The sequence below is a fragment of the Pseudophryne corroboree genome (genome assembly GCF_028390025.1).
Source record: "Pseudophryne corroboree isolate aPseCor3 chromosome 3 unlocalized genomic scaffold, aPseCor3.hap2 SUPER_3_unloc_10, whole genome shotgun sequence".
Lineage (NCBI taxonomy): Eukaryota > Metazoa > Chordata > Amphibia > Anura > Myobatrachidae > Pseudophryne > Pseudophryne corroboree.
This window is the reverse complement of record NW_026967494.1, coordinates 1,280,106-1,295,218: the sequence shown is the minus strand read 5'-3', so window position 1 is coordinate 1,295,218 and position 15,113 is coordinate 1,280,106. Positions and strand designations below refer to the sequence as shown.

Sequence of the window (15,113 nt, the reverse complement as noted above, 5' to 3'; positions counted from 1 at the left end):
TGGGACTGCCCAGTCGTCCTGGTTCCGGGCAAGACCCCTCCTAGGGGACAAATTCATCCGCTATCCATCCCAGAGACGCGAGCTATCCGGGATTGGTCCACTCCTACAACTCTCAAGGGGATTCAGCGATTTCTTGGCTTTGCTAATTTCTATAGGAGATTCATAAAGAATTATTCTACGTTAGCTGCTCCTATCACAGCCCTAACTCGCAAGGGAGCAAATCCTAGGAACTGGTCTTCTGAAGCAATCAAAGCCTTCTCTGATTTAAAGCAAGCCTTTGTGTCAGCCCCCATTCTTCGACAGCCTGATTTGAATCGTCCCTTTCTACTAGAGGTGCATGCATCTACAGAAGCAGTAGGAGCTGTGTTGTCACAAGTCTTTGAAGATAAAAAGGTCCATCCCTGCGGATATTTCTCCCGTAAGTTCCTCCCGGCAGAACGTAATTATGCAATCGGTGAGCAAGAGTTACTTGCCATCAAGTTGGCATTTGAGGAGTGGAGATACCTTCTAGAAGGAGCTCAACATCGCATTACAGTTTATACTGATCATAAGAATCTTCTGTATCTGCAGTCAGCTCAGTGTTTGAATCCACGACAAGCTCGATGGGCGCTTTTCTTCTCACGATTTGATTTCAAACTCACCTATCGTCCAGGGTCTCAGAACAAAAAGGCAGATGCCCTTTCCCGGTCCTTTGCTTCTTCTGAATTAAATGATGCTACCACGAATTAAGCCATTGTGAATCCTACGTCCTTTTTAATGACTCGAACCTCTCCAGTTCCTCCGCCTGGCAAGACCTTTGTCGCCACAAGTCTCCGAAAACGGCTGCTTACCTGGGCTCACTCCTCTTCCTTCATGGGTCATCCTGGGGTTCTAAAGACTCTCAAATTTATTCAACAGTCTTATTGGTGGCCACGTCTCAAAGCCGATGTCCAAGAGTTTATAGCAGCATGTCCTAAATGTGCCCAACATAAGAGTCCAAGAAGTTCTCCACCAGAGTTTCATCCATTGCCAGCCCTAGAGGTTCCAGCAGCAGATCAAGAGCTTCAACGTCTATCTAGCATCTGGAGTTGTGTACGTAAGTCCTTGGTCAAAACTTCCGCTCGTTATAAATCTTTTGCTGATAGAAAACGTAAAGCTGTACCGAATTACAAAGTGGGAGACCAAGTTTGGATTTCTACGCGCAATCTCAAGTTCAAAGTTCCTTATAAGAAATTTGCTCCCAGGTTTATTGGTCCATTTCCCATTGTAAAGGTACTCAACCCTGTGTCATACAAAGTCAAGTTGCCCCCGTCTTTGAGAATTCCTAACGCCTTTCATACATCTTTACTGAAGCCTTTGATTCTCAAAAAATTCCGTACTACCCAGTCCAAATCTCCTAAAGTTCACTCTTTGCAGAATGAGGAATTTGAAGTTAAAGAGATTGTGGACTCACGTTCCCGATATGGACGTTTACAGTTTCTGGTCGACTGGAAGGGTTACGGTCCGGAAGAGAGATCCTGGGTTTTCTCTGAAGATGTTCATGCTCCAAGACTGGTACAGAAATACTTCTCCAAAAATCCTAACAAGGTTCAAAGGTGTTCGGAGACCACCCGTAGAAGAGGGGGTACTGTCACGAACCGGTCTCTCACCTTTGCGGGTTCTGGGGTTCATCCGTTGCCAGTGCGGTTGCTCGCGGTGCTGTGTGCCCGTGTGGGGATGCGGCGTGATCAATGGCACAGGTAATGCAGAGTCTGGGAACTGTGAGTGCGGGGACCAAATGGCCTAAGGCACTGAGGTGTGTCTGCTGTATAGGAGGTGGCCATGTTGGAGACCAAATAGGTAATACAGAGCACTTGTGAAAACACCTGTGGGCAGGTGTAAGCCAATCCCGTGCTTGTGCTGCCTTTAAGTAGGCTGGGATTATGTTACTCTGGGCCAGTGCTTTGTTGTATCAACGCTGTGCTCTAGCTCTGAGCTCTCTCCGTGCATTCCTGTGTGATTCCAGTGGTCCAGATATCGCCTCCGTTCCCAGAGGTCCGTCTGCAGCCTTTACTGCTGAAAGATCCACCGGCTCTCCGCTGTGCTGTCAGTTAATTGCACTCCTATTGGAAATAGTTGGATTCCCAGTGTCCTGCATGAGGTTACCTTGTCAGTCTGCCTATCATTCAAAGTCTGGAGGATTCCGTTTCTCTCAGCTGTTCGTTTGTTCAACTCTGCATTTAACCCATTCATCACCTTGTCTTCTACTACAGTTTCACAGTGATCTCCGGAACCCGCAAGTAACCCAATTCAGTACTTTTTATTTGCTATGTTGTCATTACAAGGATAATTCATCACAGTCTCTCAGTTAACCCTCAAAACTCCATTGCAAATTCTTACAGTTAATTCACCATGTCTGCATTAACCAGTTAAACACAATCTGCAGTTCAGCATCAAAGCTTGTTTATATTTGGACAATCCAACATTTATTCATCAGCTTGTTTTGCATATGTTTCCATGAACATTTCTTTTATTTATTTTTGAGTTTTCTCTTGCATATTATTCCTGCAATACTTCAGTATAATATGATGATTAACAACTTGTCAGTTAACTCTTTACTGAATTGTTATTTTGAATAAATATATGAATCGGAACTTTCTTTGTCCTCCCTGCTTTCTTCATAGCCCAGCACCTACACCTGTGGTTGGTCCCGGGTTAACGGATTCACAAAACACCCGGGCCTGACACTTATATATATAGTAATATTACAAGGACATGACTGGGGAGGTGAGGGGGTCTGGGAGTGTCACTTTGACATCACTTATATCTATAGTAATAATACAGGGACTTGACTGGGAAGGTGAGGGAATCTGGGAGCGTCAGTGTGGCATCACTTATATCTATAGTAATACAGGGACATGACTGGGAAGGTAAGGGGATATGGGAATGTCACAGTGACATCACTAATTTCTATAGTTATAATACAGGGACATGACTGGGGAGGTGAGGGGGACCTGGGACTACCACAGTGACAAGAGAAAGAAAGTAGACTTCTTTGTGAGCGCACTCTTGTGAAGAAATAATGAGATATTCTCAAAGAATAAAACGTAACTTTTATTACAAATGATTAAGACATTTTTTAATCTCCTGAGAACAAATAATGTCTCTTGCCGCCTGTCTCCTGCCGCCTTTCCCCTGCCTATCTCCTGCCACCGGCACCCTGCTGCCCACCTGCCTGTCACCTGCCACCTTTCACCTGCCTGTCACCTGCCACCTTTTCCCTTGCGTGTCTCCAGCAACCTTTCCCTTGCCTGTCTCCTGCAGCCTTTCCCCTGCCCAACCTTTCCCCTGCCTGTCGCCTGCAACCTTTCCCCTGCCTGTCGCCTGCAACCTTTCCCCTGCCTGTCGCCTGCAGCCTTTCCCCTGCCTGTCTCCTGCAGCCTTTCCCCTGCCTGTCACCTGCAGCCTTTCCCCTGCCTGTCTCCTGCAGCCTTTCCCCTGCCTGTCTCCTGCAGCCTTTCCCCTGCCTGTCTCCTGCAGCCTTTCCCCTGCCTGTCTCCTGCAGCCTTTCCCCTGCCTGTCTCCTGCAACCTTTCCCCTGCCTGTCTCCTGCCGCCTTTCCACTGCCTGTCTCCTGCCACCCCCTTGCCTGTCTCCTGCCACCTTTGCTACACCATCGGCTGGATGTGTGAAACCTGAGGTCACGGAGGCTGTACGCCGCAGCTCCATGAATGAGGCCATGAAATTTCCATCAGGAGACCCTGTCCCTTCACAACCAATTCTCACCCTTACACCACTTCATGGCTGCAGCCATACTTGTCTGACAACTCAGGACACCTAGAGCACATGCTCCGTATGGGTCCTGCACAAGAGCGGTGTACCGAACATCAGTTCATTGTGACTCCACCCACAATAGCGCTACACTCTAGATCAGGCCCACTATGCAGTACAGCCTTATGGGGCTGGATCACAGGAGCCTCGGAGACACTAACCAGGACTCTATGGCTGTGGGGAAATAGGAGACTTAATGACCACTCTATTCCACATTTACTATGTTACATGTGCAATATGTTTTATGTATTATATTTATTCCAGGAACTCCAGCTGTGAGGAACGGAGTCTTTATTACACATCACATGTTCTGTATTCTCTCTGATTCACCGAGGATGGACAAGGACAGGAGTCACAGGACTGAGAGTATAATAAAAATCACTCTGGAGATCATCTACCTACTGACTGGGCAGGTGAGTGGAGTTGGGAGCGTCACAGTGACCTTATATCTATAGTAATAATACAGGTACAGGACTGGGGAGGTGAGGGGATCTGGGAGCATCATTGTGTCATCACTTTTATCTATAGTAATAAAACAAGGACATGACTGGGGAGGTGAAAGGATCTGGGAGCATCACTGTGACCTTATATCTATAGTAATAATATAGGAACATAACTGGGGAGGTGAGAAGATCTGGGAGTGTCACAGTGACATCATTTATATCTATAGTAATACAGGGACATGACTGGGGAGGTGATATGATCTGTGAGCATCACTGTGATCTTATAGCTATAGTAATAACACAGGGACATGACTGGGGAGGCGAGGGAATCTGTGAGCATCACTGTGGCATCACTTATATCTAAATTAATAATACAAGGACATGACTGGGGAGGTGTGGCGGATCTGCGAGTGTCACAGTGATGTCACTTGTATCTATAGTAATAATACAGGGACATGACTAGGGAGGTGTGCGGCTCTTGAGGCTATACAGTGAAATTACTTTTATCTATAGTAATGATACAGGGACGTGACTGGGGAGGTGAGGGGATCTGGGTGCGTCACTGTGACATCACTAATATCTATAGTCATAATACAGGGATATGACTAGGGTGGTGAGGGAATCAGAGCGTCACCGTGAGGTCACATATCTATAGTAATAATACAGGGATGTCACTGGGGAGGTGAGAGGTCTTAGAGCATCACAGTGACATCACTTATATCTATAGTTATAATACAGGGACTTGACTGTGGAAGTGAGGGGATCTGGGAGCGTCACAGTGACATCACTTATATCAATAGTAATAATACAGGGACATGACTGGGAAGGTGAGGGGATCTGGGAGCGTCAGAGTGATGTCACTTATATCTATAGTAATAATACAGGGACATGACTGGAAAGGTAAGGGGATCTGGGAGCGGCGCAGTGATGTCACATATCTATAGTAATAACACAGGGACATGACTGGAGAGGTGAGGAGGTCTGGGAGCGTCACAGTGAGATCACTTATTTCTATAGTAATAATACAGGGACGTGACTGGGGAGGTATGGGGATCTGGGAGCGGAACAGTGATGTCACTTATATCTGTAGTAATAATACAGGGACATAACTGGGGAGGTGAAGGAATCTGGGAGTGTCACAGTGGCATTGCTTATATCTATAGAAACAATACAAGGTTATGACTGGGGAGGTGAAGGGATCTGGGAGCATCACTTTGACGTCACATATATCTATAGCAATAATACAGGGACATGACTGGGCAGGTGAGGGGATTTGGGAGCGTCACAGTGATGTCACTTTTGTCTATAGTAATAATACAGGGACATGACTGGGGATGTGAGGGAATCTGGGAGTGTCACAGTGACATCACATATATCTATAGTAATAATTCAGGGACATGACTGGGGAGGTGAGGCGATCTGGGTGCGTCACAGTGACATCACTTATATCTCTTATATCTATAGTAATAATTCCGGGACATGACTGGGGAGGTGAGGGGATCTGGGAGTGTCACAGTGACATTACTTAAATCTATAGTAATAATACAGGGATATGATTGGGGAGGTGAGGTGATCTGTGAGTGTCACTATATCATCACATATCTATATAATAATACAGGGACATGACTGGGGAAGTGAGGGGATCTGGGAGTGTATATATTGATATATGATGTCTCCTCCATTACACAGGATTACACAATAGTGAAGAAGACATCCAATGAGTATAAGACACCCAGCAGCCATCCCCGTGTATCAGGAGGACTGAGTAGAACCCAGAGTCCAATCACGGTGCCTCCACCTCACTCACTGACACATGAGAGACACAATGACAAGAAGATCCTGGAACTCACCAACAAGATCATTCAGCTGCTGACTGGAGAGGTGACTGCTGGGAATGGGGCATTATACAGTATCACCAGGGGACGTGTCTGGACGATGACTGGAGAGGTGACTGCTGGGAATGGAGCATTATACAGTAACACCAGGGAATGTGTCTGGGTGATGACTGGAGAGGTGACTGCTGGGAATGGGGCATTATACAGTAACACCAGGGAATGTGTCTGGGTGATGACTGGAGAAGTGACTGCTGGGAATGGGGCATTATACAGTAACACCAGGGGACGTGTCTGGGTGATGACTGGAGAGGTGACTGCTGGGAATGGGACATTATACAGTAACACCAGGGAACGTGTTTGGGTGATAACTGAAGTGGTGACTGCTGGGAATGGGGCATTATACAATAACACCAGGGGACGTGTCTGGGTGATGACTGGAGAGGTGACTGCTGGGAATGGGACATTATACAGTAACACCAGGGGACGTGTCTGGGTGATAACTGGAGAGGTGACTGCTGGGAATGGAGCATTATACAGTAACACCAGGGGACGTGTCTGGGTGATGACTGGAGAGGTGACTGCTGGGAATGGGGCATTATACAGTAACACCAGGGGACGTGTCTGGGTGATGACTGGAGAGGTGACTGCTGGGAATGGTACATTATACAGTAACACCAGGGAACGTGTTTGGGTGTTAACTGAAGAGGTGACTGCTGGGAATGGGGCATTATACAGTAACACCAGGGGACGTGTCTGGGTGATGACTGGAGAGGTGACTGCTGGGAATGGGACATTATACAGTAACACCAGGGGGCGTGTCTGGGTGATGACTGGAGAGGTGACTGCTGGGATTGGGACAGTATACAGTAACACCGGGGGACGTGTCTGGGTGATGACTGAAGAGGTGACTGCCGGGAATGGAGCATTACACAGTAACACCAGGGAATATGTCTGGGTGATGACTGGAGAGGTGACTGCAGGGAATGGGGCATTATACAGTAACACCGGGGGACATGTCTGGGTGAAGACTGGAGAGGTGACTGCTGGGAATGGGGCATTGTACAGTTACACCGGGGGGGGGGCGTGTCTGGGTGATGACTGGAGAGGTGACTGCTGGGAATGGGGCATTATACAGTAACACCGGGGCACGTGTCTGGGTGATGACTGGAGAGGTGACTGCTGGGAATGGGGTATATACAGGTGCACCGGGGGCTGTGTCTGGATGATGACTGGAGAGGTGACTGCTGGGAATGGGACATTATACAGTAACACCAGGGGACGTGTCTGGGTGATGACTGGAGAGGTGACTGCTGGGAATGGGACATTATACAGTAACACCAGGGGACATGTCTGGGTGAAGACTGGAGAGGTGACTGCTGAGAATGGGACATTATACAGTAACAACAGGGGATGTGTCTGGGTGAAGACTGGAGAGGTGACTGCTGGGAATGGGACATTATACAGTAACATCGGGGGGCGTATCTGGGTGATGACTGGAGAGGTGACTGCTGGGAATGGGGCATTATACAGTAACAGGGGATGTGTCTGGGTGAAGACTGGAGAGGTGACTGCTGGGAATGGGACATTATACAGTAACATCGGGGGGCGTATCTGGGTGATGACTGGAGAGGTGACTGCTGGGAATGGGGCATTATATAGTAACACCAGGGGACGTGTCTGGGTGATGACTAGAGACGTGACTGCTGGGAATGGGGCATTCTATAGTAACACCGGGGGATATGTATGGATGATGACTGGAGAGGTGACTGCTGGGAATGGAACATTATACAGTAACACCAGGGGATGTGTCTGGGTGATGACTGGAGAGGTGACTGCTGGGAATGGAACATTATACAGTAACACCGGGGGATGTGTCTGAGTGATGACTGGAGAGGTGACTGCTGGGAATGGGACATTATACAGTAACACCAGGGGATGTGTCTGGGTGAAGACTGGAGAGGTGACTGCTGGGAATGGGACATTATATAGTATCACCGGGGGAAGTGTCTGGGTGATGACTGGAGAAGTGACTGCTGAGAATGGGACATTATATTTGTATTGTTTAATCTATTACTGAAATCAACAATTTTACAATATTTTATTAATGGTTTACATAGGGTGAAGCACAATTAAATAATATTAAAGTCAAAGATACAGAGGGAGAAGAAGAGACGTATGTGACTGATATAAAGGCAGAAGATATAGAGGGAGAAGAAGAGACGTACGTGACTGATATAAAGGCAGAAGATATAGAGGGAGAAGAAGAGACGTATGTGACTGATATGAAGGCAGAAGATACAGAGGGAGAAGAAGAGACGTATATGACTGATATGAAGGCAGAAGATACAGAGGGAGAAGAAGAGACGTATGTGACTGATATAAAGGCAGAAGATATAGAGGGAGAAGAAGAGACGTATGTGAAGGGTGATCAGCAGTGTAAGGAGGAGGAGATCCCTACAGATATCAGCACAGGTGAGTAATATACACTTATTACAGAAGTCACATATTCTCATTGCCCAGTCACTACAGCAATCTCTTATCCTACACCCTCCTCTATCAGCCCCTATTATACTCCTGCTCTCCCCCTCACATCATGTCACTGTGTGTTACCAGCCCAGAGATCTGACCAGTCTCCTCACCACACTCTCTGGTGTATCTCATACATCAGGAGCCATCAGACCCTATTATACTCCTGCTCTCCCCCCTCACATCATGTCACTGTGTGTTACCAGCCCAGAGATCTGACCAGCCTCCTCCCCGCACTCTCTGGTGTATCTCATACATCAGGAGCCATCAGACCCTATTATACTCCTGCTCTCCCCTCACATCATGTCACTGTGTGTTACCAGCCCAGAGATCTGACCAGTCTCCTCCCCACACTCTCTGGTGTATCTCATACAATCAGGAGACATCAGCCCCTGTTATACGCCTGCTCTCCTCCTCATATCTTGTTACTGTGTGTCACCAGAAGCCATACTGTGTGCTAGCAGTACCTCCACCTATGGTATTACATGCCCTGAGAGTGTCCCTGTTAGCACACACCAGTCTATATATAAACCACTTATTTCTGGCATGGTGCGGCTGCTTGCTGGGGCACAGGCTCGGGGTTCCTCATGCCACGTGACACAAAGCTTAGGAAATATCTGGTGCAGCCCCTGTCATGTATCCACATGCTCCTGCAACAGCCGGCCTCAGGGAATTGGCTAATGAACGGCTCCTGTTACTGAGTTGGCAGCATCTGAGTCTTGCTACCGCCGCCTTAGGTATATAATACATTTATTGAGCTTGTGTATGGGAACCAGCATTGAGGATCCTGCACATTCCCTGCTGATTACCTGTCCCCTGGCACTTGGATGGCGGCATTCTCTGGCTTCTGATCCATGGCCTTAAGGGCACACCAATGGTTCCTAATGGAAGTATCTTCAGGAGCGTTCACGTCTAAGGAGGAGGACAGTGCCTCTTGCAAAATTTTGGTGCCTTCAGCATCCATTAATATATAATCCTGCAATCTCCAAGGTGGTAAAGGAGGAATAGCGGGAAAAGGCGACCAGGACCCTATCAGAGGGGTGTGATCAGACCATGAAATTGTTGTCTTATGAAAAACTCAAGCGACCAGGTTCTGGGATACAATGTGATAAATATGGAGACTGACACAGGACATATTATAAAGGAGAAGCATTTATTTCTCTAAGTTACAACAATGAGAACCTGCAAATAACAAGTTATACTCAGTTACAGTAATAGCAAGAACAAATTAGAGTACTCAGCTCTTATCTCAGATGTTTCATGATCTGTCCCAGATGATGGTCATCGATTACGTAGTTTAAACAATATAGTTCAGTCGCCCCCAGGGTCCCCCTTTAATAACATAATTTATCTTATCCTGGACAACTGCCCCTTTCACCTACTTATGTATACAATACCCCAAACATCTTACCAGACAGTTTCCATCTGAGATGCTGATAATAGGAAGATATATCTATTATGATCAGCCAGCCTAAAAGCTGTGTATATTCTTCCCACTCACTATGTCCTTCACACTCGGTCAATGGTCAGATTCAGCTAATAAAGGGAGCATGAGGAAGCTACGGAACGGGCGACATTACTGGTCTGTTCATCAGTAGTGGAGGATCTATCAAGATGAGGGTCTGGAGCAAGAATAAAATTTCCCATAAGGAGAAGTGCAATTTCTTGTAGCTTTTGCAAAGAAATATTTAAGAAATCGGGGCTGTCTGGCATGAGGGGCATAGAGAGAAGTGAGGGGGACATATTTATTATGAATCTTCCCAACTAGAATCCAATATCTACCATTGCAATCCACCCACTTGCTTTCCATGTGAAAGGGGCAGGATCTATGAGAAAGGATGGCTACACCACAGGAGATAGAGCATGCTGGGTAGTTATTGGTAAACTGAGGGTAAGAGTGCAATGGAACATGTGATTCCTGAATGGCTACCACCGCCGCCTTCTGGTCAGTGAAATATGTTATTACAAGACGTCTCTTACGGGGAGAATTAAGACCTTTTACATTAAGACTTAAAAACTTCACCGTGATAGAGAGATCAGATCATGGTATGAAACATCTAGGATCATCTGTGTAAAGTCCAATAGAGTCTGTAGAGAGTGTGGATACTTCAAACTATCAAATAACCAAAAAAATTAAATAGGGAACAAATATGGGAGACAAACAGAAATATCGTCCATAAAGAATCTAGAGATTCCGTCACTAGGGTACTGTCACAGAAAGGTAGAAAAAGGTGGCGGTCGGGCCTAAAAGGGAAACCCACCGACTACCCCAAGTAGCCATACGAGAGTGCAAAATCTAGTCATCATAGTAACAATTGTACAATGAAATATCAAATCTCAATGTATCCAAAGGAGGTAAAGGCCAAGAACATCTGATATCCAATGTAGGTTCTACCAACACAGTTATAAGGGCAACAGGATGTTAAAGACAAATCAGTCATGCTTTACCTGAACACCCAAACATTCTAGGTATTATGAAACGTAACAGTGGAAAGATTATCAGACCATATAGCAATTAAGTAGGTCAGGAAATAAAGATAAAAAGATACGTTTTTAAACCTATAACGAGTAAATAAATCTGGGCCAAAAATAGATCCATTCCCAGTAACTTAGTCCCAGTTGGCACATGTTACAGTAGGAAACAAACTCTGAGTGTCTGTAACAGTCTTACTTCTTTAGCATATTACTTCGAGATGGAAGACAACTCCTCCGGGATTGGTTTAGGTAAAGTGTCATGAAGGACTGTCAACAGGAATGTCCCACTTTTTCAGAATAGCAGGGCCATCCTCGGGTGAAAGTATCACTGCGAAGGCGCTATTTCGCATTACAATAAGCTTAGTAGGAAAACCCCATTTGTATTGTACAGTTCCTTGTGTGGAATAGAAGCCTTTGGGCCAGCGTCACAGGAGAAATATCTGGAAATATCTGCAGATTATCCAGGCACTCAGCTGTGGATGAGGAAGACAAAGCAGCCTGTAGAATGCATTCCTTAATATGAAAAAGTGGACCCTGAGCAGAGTGTCCCTCTGTGCTTGGATAGGGGCCTGTTTGGACTTTGGGAGTCTATGGATCTTATCAATAAGAAGGTCCGCAGCAGAAGCCTTTGGTGAAAGTTTCTGAAAAGAGGACCGTGGCATAATCATAAATCTCAGCATTTGTAACAGAATCCGGAACGCCCATTATTCTGATATTATTTCTCCGAGACCTGTCTTCTAAATCAATGACTTTATCACAAATAGAGACCGAGTCTTCCTGAAGGGTGTCATGTGCTGAAATCAGATCTTTGTGAGACACAACAATCTCTTTCATCTCAGTCTGTACGTGTGCCAATCTCACTGATATCTGACCTCAAAGCTTGAATATTAGAGTTCAGTTTTGAGGTTATTTCAGTCCCTAAATGTAGATAACATAGAATGTATAGAGCATAAAGTAACAGAACTATCTAGAGTGTCTTAAGACACCTTGAGCCATTACTGCTGGGCTGTGCAAGAAGAAGCAGATGATGATATAGCAGTCTCAGAAGGACTAACTGAATTCGAGGTACCAAAGAGATGGACAGGTGGGGCTGATTTGGTACCTTTTTAACCTTTTTTGAAGGCATGGTATGCCAACTCCAAAGAGACAAACATTTCAGAGATAGGAAAATACAAACGATCTATATATAAAAGGAGCAGTAGTACGCTGTCAGGAGGTTACAGCAAGATGACTCCGTTCAAAATGAGTTCTTAGTCAGGGTGACAGGGGTATCTGAGCCAAAATTTCAAGTAAACATGATGTAATGCAACTCAAATAACACAGTAATGACCGAGAACTTCCACTAGAGGTCAGCATAATCACAGACGTGAAGTACTCAGCACAGAGAGACACAAAAGGCAAAGGGGTATATGCAATTACGGTCGAATTCGCGGCAATTTTCGCCGTTTTTTAATTCAACTCAATTCGACAGGTGAATCCCGGCAGGTGCCTGCCGGAATTCACCATATTCAATGAAAAACGGATTCGCCAGAATCGCGGGCGAAAATCGGCCGATTTGGCGGATTTTACCGCGATTTTAAAAAACGGGAAAAACCCGGAAAAAAAAATGGCGTGGGGTCCCCCCTCCAAAGCATAACCAGCCTCGGGCTCATCGAGCTGGTCCTGGTTCTAAAAATCCGGGGGAAAATTGGCCAGGGATCCCCCGTATTTTTAAAACCAGCACCGGGCTCTGCGCCTGGTGCTGGTGCCAAAAATACGGGGGACAAAAAGAGTAGGGGTCCCCCGTATTTTTAACACCAGCATCGGGCTCCACTAGCTGGACAGATAATGCCACAGCCGGGGGTCACTTTTATGCCGTGCCCTGCGGCCGTGGCATCAAATATCCAACTAGTCACCCCTGGCCGGGGTACCCTGGGGGAGTGGGGACCCCTTCAATCAAGGGGTCCCCCCCCCCCCAGCCACCCAAGGGCCAGGGGTGAAGCCCGAGGCTGTCCCCCCCCATCCAATGGGCTGCGGATGGGAGGGCTGATAGCCTTTTGTGATAATAAAAAGATATTGTTTTTTCCATTAGTACTACAAGTCCCAGCAAGCCTCCCCCGCAAGCTGGTACTTGGAGAACCACAAGTACCAGCATGCGGGAGAAAAACGGGCCCGCTGGTACCTGTAGTACTACTGGGAAAAAAATACCCAAATAAAAACAGTACACAGACACCTTGACAGTAAAACTTTATTACACACTACCGACACACACATACTTACCTATGTTGACACGCCGACTGCCACGGTCTCTGACGATCCGAGGGTACCTGTGAAAAAATGATACTCACCTTCCAGCGTCCAGAGATAAATCCACGTACTTGTAAAAAAAAAAGAAAACGCAAAAACCCGAGCCATACCGGACTAGAAAGGGGTCCAATGTTTTCACATCAGACCCCTTTCTCCCAAATGCCGGGACATCACGTGACTCCTGTCACTGACGTCCCTTCAGCCAATCAGGAAGCGCTACTTCCGTGGCGCTCACCTGATTGGCTGTGCGCTGTCTGTACTGTGACAGCACTTCGCAAAGCCGCTCCATTACTTTCAATGGTGGGAACTTTGCGGGTAGCGGTGGGGTCACCCGCCGGTCAGCCGCTGACCGGCGGGTGACCTTACCGCTAGCCGCTAAGTTCCCACCATTGAAAGTAATGGAGCGGCTTTGCGATGTGCTGTCACAGTACAGACAGCGCACAGCCAATCAGGTGAGCGCAACGAAGTTGCGCTTCCTGATTGGCTTAGAGACCTTTCTGTGACAGCTGTCACTGACAGGTCTCATTCGTGGAAAGGTGTCCCATGTGTCAGCATGGGACCCCTTTCAGTGCGTTATGGAGCGGGTATTTGCGTTTTTTATTTTTAACAAGTACGTGGATTTATCTCTGGACCATGGCTGAGGTGAGTATAGTGATCTTTTTTTTCAGGTATCCGTAGATTCTACATGGAGAAGAGGACCGATGTCGGCGTGTGAACATAGGTAAGTATGTGTGTGTCGGTAGTGTGTAATAAAGTTTTACTGTCGACGGTGTGTGTGTCCTGTTTTTATTTGGGTATTTTTTTCCCAGTAGTACTACAGGTACCAGCGGGCCCGTTTTTCTCCCGCATGCTGGTACTTGTGGTTCTCCAAGTACCAGCTTGCGGGGGAGGCTTGCTGGGACTTGTAGTACTACTGGAAAAAAACAATATCTTTTTATTATCACAAAAGGCTATCAGCCCTCCCATCCGCAGCCCATTGGATGGGGGGGGACAGCCTCGGGCTTCACCCCTGGCCCTTGGGTGGCTGGGGGGGGGACCCCTTGATTGAAGGGGTCCCCACTCCCCCAGGGTACCCCGGCCAGGGGTGACTAGTTGGGTAGTTAATGCCACGGCCGCAGGGCACGGCATAAAAGTGACCCCCGGCTGTGGCATTATCTGTCCAGCTAGTGGAGCCCGATGCTGGTGTTAAAAATACGGGGGACCCCTACTCTTTTTGTCCCCCGTATTTTTGGCACCAGCACCAGGCGCAGAGCCCGGTGCTGGTTTTAAAAATACGGGGGATCCCCTGTCAATTTTTTCCCCGCATTTTTAGAACCAGGACCAGCTCGAAGAGCCCGAGGCTGGTTATGCATTGGAGGGGGGACCCCACGCCATTTTTTTTTATGATTTTACCGTTCCAGCATAAAAAAAAAAATAATAAAAAAAAATAATATTTTAAAAAATATATAAATAATATTTGTGCCTCCAAAAAAAAAAAAAAAAAGTACCTAATCCCTTCTAATATAAATAGATCTGCTATTCCCAAAAAAAAAAACACAAAAAAAAACATGTTTAATTTTTTTTTATTTGTTTTCAACCTCCAAAGTGTGGCGGATTGAAAATGACGAATTTGCTGTCTAAAAGCACTGCTGTCGAATTTCCAAACTTGAATTGAATATGCTTTGGTCGAATTGCAGCACTTGTATCATTGCAGAAAAGTCGAATTTGCAAAAATTCGAATTTCAAAAAGTCGAATTTTGAAAGTCCATTTTTTGGTCGG

The 15,113-nt window shown here is 46.5% G+C and overlaps 1 protein-coding gene across 1 annotated transcript in view; it reads left to right on the top strand.

Annotated features, from left to right (window-relative positions):
* The window catches only part of LOC134983214 (oocyte zinc finger protein XlCOF6-like), a 126,524-nt gene that overhangs the window by 13,474 nt on the left and 97,937 nt on the right, over positions 1-15,113 (top strand). The window contains exons 3-5 of the mRNA XM_063948953.1: positions 4,054-4,202; positions 5,922-6,113; positions 8,185-8,539. Coding sequence (XP_063805023.1) covers positions 4,095-4,202; positions 5,922-6,113; positions 8,185-8,539 — 655 coding nt within the window. The 5' untranslated portion in view covers positions 4,054-4,094. The remainder of the gene's footprint in view (positions 1-4,053; positions 4,203-5,921; positions 6,114-8,184; positions 8,540-15,113) is intronic.